General features: G+C 35.7%; 1 protein-coding gene across 1 annotated transcript; it reads right to left on the bottom strand.

Moving 5' to 3' along the window:
• Positions 1–786: 786 nt before the first annotated feature.
• Positions 787–5587, bottom strand: LOC117911008 (adenosylhomocysteinase-like). The gene is made up of 2 exons (XM_034825176.1): positions 5339–5587; positions 787–1152 (listed from the first exon to the last, which is right to left on the bottom strand). The coding sequence occupies exons 1-2, from the start codon at positions 5585–5587 to the stop codon at positions 787–789; spliced, it is 615 nt and encodes a 204-aa protein (XP_034681067.1).
• Between the last annotated feature and the right edge of the window lie 1616 nt (positions 5588–7203).

Genomic DNA, 7203 nt, shown 5'->3' with positions numbered 1-7203 from the left:
ACTCTAATTGATGAAAATAAGATTTAAACGAATATTTGAAGAATTAAATTAAGACATGAGACTTTTGAAAAATTACTTAAAGACTTAAGTTTTGAAAATGGGATTTAAAGTTTAGAATGTAGAAAATTCTTAGGGTCCAATATGAATTAATTGATACAAAAGTTTTTCATATATGGTGATTTAAACATAATTTAAAGATGGGAAGGTAAAATATAAATTATCTTGTGTTTTGAAAGGAGATCCAACCTTAATAATTTGTCCTTTAATTGCCTTCAAGTTGGGCTAACTAAATTGGTAGACCTAAACTTAGATAACAAATAAATGGGAATGAACAAACTAATTAATTATGGATATTAGAGGTTTTTTAGAAAATTGTTTAGAATTTGGGGGCAGCCTAATGGGCTAATTGGACGTGGACACGGGCCATCTTAATGAAGGTGGCAGGCCTAAGGAGCAATGGGGCTATCCATCAATGAAAATGGGTCTGGGCTCCAACTTAAGCCCAAAAACCAAAACTTCATCTTCTTCCCAGCTCCCCCCCCCCCCCCCTCCCCGTGTCTGGCTTCAACACCTTCACCACCTCCCCGCGGTGGCAGCGGCGACGGTGCTCGGGATTGTAGATTCTCCGAGCTTGGTGGACGGCTCCTGGGCCTCGGTGGGGCTGGAACAGCTCCTGGTGGGAGAGGAACCAAGGGCTTGGGAGGACGACCGCGACCCCTTCGCGGTGGCGCGTTAGGGTCGGGCTTCATGTAGCTGCTCCTGACCATAACGAGGTTGCCGCCATAATCATCTCTGAACGCTAGGGAATAGAAGAGGGTGGTCGGGATATGGGCAAGAGGTGGCCATGCTAAGACGAGAAGGCTTGAGGTGCATGGTGTGGTGTAGAGAGAGAAAGGTGAAGGAGGGGTCCGGTAACTTGCCGCTCTTGGCGTACTCCTCCTCAGTCTTGACTCTCTCGTGGATCAACAAGGTAGCGTCGTCGCCATCATCCACGACAAGATCAAGGCTGCCACCGGGACTCCAGTCGAGGGCCTGCTCCATGCACCACCAGTACTCCTGGAGGGTCTCGCCCTTCCAGGCGAAGACGACGGCGCTATCACGGGCAATGGCAGCTGCGGCGTGGTCCTGGGTGGAAAAGGTATCGCAGGAGAATTGTTATATTTATATAAATATATATATATATATATATATATATATATATATATATATATATATATATATATATATATATATATATATATATATATATATATATATATATATATTATTGGGTAAAAATAAAGTGTAAGAAGAGTTACACTTTTGAAAAATAACTTTTGAAAATAAAGTGTAAGAAGGGTTACACTTTTAATGTGTGAATTAAACACATAATTAAGTTTTGAAATGTTACAAAACTTGATAGGTTAAGGAAGACAATGAGTCTTCTCATCTTTGTAACTTTATAAAACTTAAGAGGTTAAGTGTAAGAGAGTTACACATTTGAGATTAAATCATGTTTAATGTGTGAATTAAACATATGATTTAATTTTTTGAATGTTACAAAGATGAAAAGATTGAGGAAGACAATGGGTTTTTTCTCATCCTTGTAACCATTTTTTCAACCCTAAGAGTGCTTTATATGACTTTTCTTCTTTTTGAAATCTTATGCAGAAAAGTGAAAAGGCTTGATCAATCCCAAGACTATTTCCATTAGTTCCCTAAAGATTTCTAGAAGTGTGAGGAAATAAAGTCTTTGGACAAAGTTCCAAGAACTTGTTTGAGCCTTTCTTGTGTTCTTCTTCTTCTTGTTCTTATTTTGTAACTTTGAGAGTTTTATTGTATCAAAGTGAGCGTTTGAGAGTGTTTCTTTTCTCCATTGTATCCAAATTTTCCAAACAATCAAAGACTCTATCTTCAATGGAAGGAGAGACTATCAAGATTATGAACCAAGACCTTATGAGGTTGGATCGTTTTGATGGTTCCAACTTCACTAGGTGGCAAGACAAGGTGAGATTCCTTCTCACAGCACTCAAGATTTTCTACATCTTTGATCCTACCTTGGCACCGTTATCGGAACCAAAGAAAAATGAGATATCTCCATATGAGTTATGGAAAGGAAGGAAGCCTAATATAGGTTACTTCAAAGTGTGGAGGTGTCTTGCTTATTGCAAGAAAACATATCCAAATAAAACGAAATTGGGTCCAAGAGCCATTAAGTGTGCATTTGTAGGCTATGCCTCAAATAGCAAAGCTTATAGGCTATTAGACTTGGAGTCTAATGTGATAATTGAATCAAGAGAGGTAGAGTTATTTGAGAATTTGTTGAGTGATAGCAATTCTCAAGTACCTACTAGGGTTGGAGAGTCTCAAGAGCAGACACATTCAAAGGTTGTTGAGCAACCCATTGTGCCTCGAAAAAGCCAAAGAGCTAGAAAAGAGAAAGTGTTGGGATTGGATGAGATTGACTCTCAAAGAATTTCCTTTTACTTAGTAGAAGGAAATAGAGAAGATATTATAAGAAAAATTCCTATAGTACTTCAAATAGAGGAGGATCCCAAAACATACAAAGAAGTTATGGCTTCTAGAGATGTTGCTTTTTGGAAAGAGGCTATCAATGATGAAATGGATTCAATTATGTCCAACCAAACATGGGAATTGGTAGACCTTCCACCAGGATCTAAACCAATAAGGTGCAAGTGGGTATTTCGAAGGAAATATCACACCGATGGCATGATTCAAACCTTTAAGGCTAGATTAGTAGCTAAGGGGTTTAAACAAAGAGAAGGTATTGATTATTTTGATACCTATGCGCCGGTGGCTAGAACAACATCGATTAGGATATTGTTTGCTTTGGCATCAATTCATAATCTATTTGTTCATCAAATGGATGTCAAAACGGCATTCTTGAATGGGAATCTCAATGAGGAGGTCTACATGGAACAACCGGAAGGTTTTGTTCTACTGGGGAATGAAAACAAAGTGTGTAAGCTTATCAAATCATTATATGGTTTAAAACAAGCTCCCAAACAATGGCACGAAAAATTTGATCATGCTATTCTTTTGGATGGATTTAGACACAACAATGTGGACAAGTGCTTATATTCTAAGACTTGTGATGACTATATGGTCATAGTGTGTCTATATGTGGATGACATGTTAATCTTGAGTGATGACATGAAAGGAATAATAGAAACGAAAAGGTTTCTATCCTCAACCTTCAAGATGAAAGATCTTGGAGAAGTTGATACTATATTGGGTATCAAAGTGAAAAGAAATAGTGGGGGTTATGCTTTGAACCAAACCCACTATATTGAGAAAGTAGTTAGCAAATTTAGTCATCTCAAGATTAAAGATGCTAATACTCCATTTGATTCAAGTATAAAACTTGAAAAGAATGATGGTAGATCGGTGGCTCAACTTGAGTATGCAAGTGCCAATTGGAAGTCTTATGTATGTTGCTCAGTGTACTAGTGCTGACATTTCATTTGCAGTTAGTAAACTAAGTAGGTTTATTAGCAATCCAAGCGTGGAACATTGGAAAGCTATTGGTAGAGTTCTTGGTTACCTAAAGAATACCAAAGAACTAAGCCTCCAATATTCAAAGTTTCCTGCTATACTTGAAGGGTATTCAGATGCAAGCTGGATATCGAGTGTGGGAGATAATTTATCTACCATAGGTTGGGTGTTTACACTTGGTGGTGGGGCTGTCTCTTGGGGATCTAAGAAACAGACTTGTATATCACACTCAACCATGGAGGCAGAGTTTATAGCTCTAGCTGCAACTAGAAAAGAAGCTGAGTGGCTTAGGGATCTCATGATGGACATCCCTTTTACTGCAAATAATGTGTCAACAGTGTCGATACATTGTGACAGTCAAACCACTCTAGCTCGTGCGTACAATAGAGTGTACAATGGGAAGTTTAGACATATAAGCATTAGACATGAGTATGTAAGACAATTGATTCAAAATGGATTCATCTCAATCTCATTTGTGAGGTCAAGTGGAAACTTGGCGGATCCTTTTACTAAACCTCTTACAAGAGATTTAGTAAGGATAACATCTAGAGGAATGGGACTAAAACTCCTTAAATAAAATTCACCAATGATGGTAACCTAACTTAATACTAAGAAATAACTAGTCTTAAGTTCAATAGATAAAAACAAGTCATTGATAAGTGGGTTGTGGCAACATTAGAACATGTGAGTTCCATCTGTGATGATTAATGCTAGTTGTTACCGTTTGAGGGTTAAGCTTAAAGCTTTTAATGAAATTCAATCTATGTGTGACAAGCATCTTAAAGGTAACAAGGATGCTGGAAGAATTTCACCTATGTGAACTTAGGGGTGGTGCCGCCTCTCATGAGAGTTGGAGTTTCTTTCAAGAAATTTCATGAATGAATTGAGCACATGGCCATAAAAGTGCTAAGCAAGAAAATCATGGGCACTTGTGTGGTTAGTGGAAGTGTGTGTGTTGTTACCGGTTTCGTTACAAGGAATAACTGGTTCAATGCTACAAGCAACCTGGGATTTCAACGGAGCTTTGTGACAATTACACTAAGGTAAAATTCAAATCGAAAGATATTTTATTTTATGCATTTTCACTGTTAAGGTTATAAGGGTTGATGTTTATTTTTAACCAAGTGGGGGATTGTTATATTTATATAAATATATATATATATATATATATATATATATATATATATATATATATATATATATATATATATATATATATATATATATATATATATATATATTGTTGGTTAAAAATAAAGTGTAAGAAGAGTTACACTTTTGAAAATAAAGTGTAAGAAGGGTTACACTTTTAATGTGTGAATTAAACACATGATTAAGTTTTGAAATGTTACAAAACTTGAAAGGTTAAGGAAGACAATGAGTCTTCTCATCTTTGTAACTTTATAAAACTTAAGAGGTTAAGTGTAAGAGAGTTACACATTTGAGATTAAATCATGTTTAATGTGTGAAATAAACATATGATTTAATTTTTTGAATGTTACAAAGATGAAGAGATTGATGAAGACAATGGGTTTTTTCTCATCCTTGTAACCATTTTTTCAACCCTAAGAGTGTTTTATATGACTTTTCTTCTTTTTGAAATCTTATGCAGAAAAGTGAAAAGGCTTGATCAATCCCAAGACTATTTCCATTAGTTCCCTAAAGATTTCTAGAAGTGGGAGGAAATAGAGTCTTTGGACAAAGTTCCAAGAACTTGTTTGAGCCTTTCTTATGTTCTTCTTCTTCTTGTTCTTATTTTGTAACTTTGAGAGTTTTATTGTATCAAAGTGAGTGTTTGAGAGTGTTTCTTTTCTCCATTGTATCCAAATTTTCCAAACAAGAACCAGCGAACCTCGGCACCAAGGGTGGTGAGGGTCTCGATAAGGACGACAGTCTGGATGGTCATGTAGAGTGAGCCAGTGACCTTAGCACCCTTGGATGGCTGCTGGGGTCCGAACTTAGTCCTGTAGGACATGAGCCCTGGCATCTCAAACTCGGGAGGGTCGATCTCCAAATGGACGAAGTCCACCTGAGACATATCCTTGACCTTGTACTCTCGGCCAGAACCGGTCTTCTCAACAAGCAGAGACATGGCTGCTACTGATACCGATCAAATTTCAAACAAACTCACTCTCTCTGGATCCCACACAAATAAGAGAGAGAAGTGGACTGTGGACCCATTTCATCCGTGTATCCAACCGTCAGTGGATTAAGATGGACGATACTTACCGGAATGGAACACAAAATATAACAAGCCTCTCAAATATTAAACAAAAAAAAAAACACAGAACCAAAACATACTATCAAACAGAGTATAAACCACCAAGAATGAGTCATAATAATCATGAAGAAAGGAAGTATACAGGAGAACCATGATAACCATACCTGAAGATGGTTCTCTCCAGCTAGGTGAGCGAGGGAATCACCAAGCCATCTTTCTTCTTCCTCCTCCGTTTTCCCCCTCCGCAAGATCCCCCTGTACCTTTTTCCTCTCCAGCCTTTTCTTCTATTCCTCTGTTTGTGTCTTCCTCAACAAGCCACCCTTCCCCTTCCTGTTCATCGCATCAGCAAGCATGGGCTTGCAACCACCCTCCTTGCTGCTGCACGTCTCATGCAGACGACATCCAACCTCCAGCTGGGGGTCCCCTACCCCTTCTAACAATATAACGAAAATTCAAGAAAAAAAAACAACCCCCTCGAGTCCTCACCACCCAAGGGGGTCTATAGATAAGTGACCTAAATGTGAGATAAAATAAGTTATCATATTTTATATTATATCATATCAACCAAATATGATATAATATTAAGACGGTTAAAATAAGAATATTTTCTTGAATTTCAAAGTTTTAATTAATTGATATAAATAAATTTATTAGAAAAAAAAAAACATATTTTCTCCTCCATTCAAAGGGTAAGAAAAGTATATGTTGATTGGTAATATGGTTTTCACTTCATCATAATAAATAACATTTTTTGTGCTAATTTGATCATTTTAAATTATGAAATCAAAATAAAATATTTAATACATAAATTCTAAAATTATCGAAACAGTTCATTTCTTAATTGGAAAAGTAAAAGAATTAGATGGAATTGATGTAAAAAAAAAATACATTTTCCTCGTACTTGGAAGCGTTTCACTTAGAAGGTGTTCAACTGTGTTTTTATTTAAAATATTCTTACAAAAATATATTTTCTTTAAAAATGTCTTTAGAAAAATGACTTATTAGATGTTTATTTAGAATACATTAAATATTTTTTTAATTGTATAAGTGATTTTTAAAATTTTTAAAAGTGTTTCCTAAATTTTATCAAATATCTCATTTTTTTTTTTTCAAAAACCCTTTTTAAGCTAAAAACATTTTTTAGAATTACTGTGAAACAATTTTTTTACTTTGTAGTTTTTAAAAGTGATTTAAGATGTAATTCATGTTAGAAAAAAAAAAAAGTTTTTCTAATGCTTAGACGTCTCACCTATTTTTAGATATTGAAAAGTGATTTTTAAATTTTATCGAACACCTTTTATTATTTTTTATTTTATTTTATATGAAAAACATTTTTAAGTATTAAGCAAAGTAAAAAACGCGTGCTAAGATCACTGGAAAATGGGTCATGGATGGGGTAAAAGTAAAATAAATAAATAAATAAAAACAAAACAAATTCTGGTTTGGGATTCTTTATTAAAATGCTAGAGTGGAGGAGCTTTGGGTG

This window comes from Vitis riparia, chromosome 3, assembly GCF_004353265.1.
Source record: "Vitis riparia cultivar Riparia Gloire de Montpellier isolate 1030 chromosome 3, EGFV_Vit.rip_1.0, whole genome shotgun sequence".
Lineage (NCBI taxonomy): Eukaryota > Viridiplantae > Streptophyta > Magnoliopsida > Vitales > Vitaceae > Vitis > Vitis riparia.
This window is presented reverse-complemented; position numbering and strand designations above follow the sequence as displayed.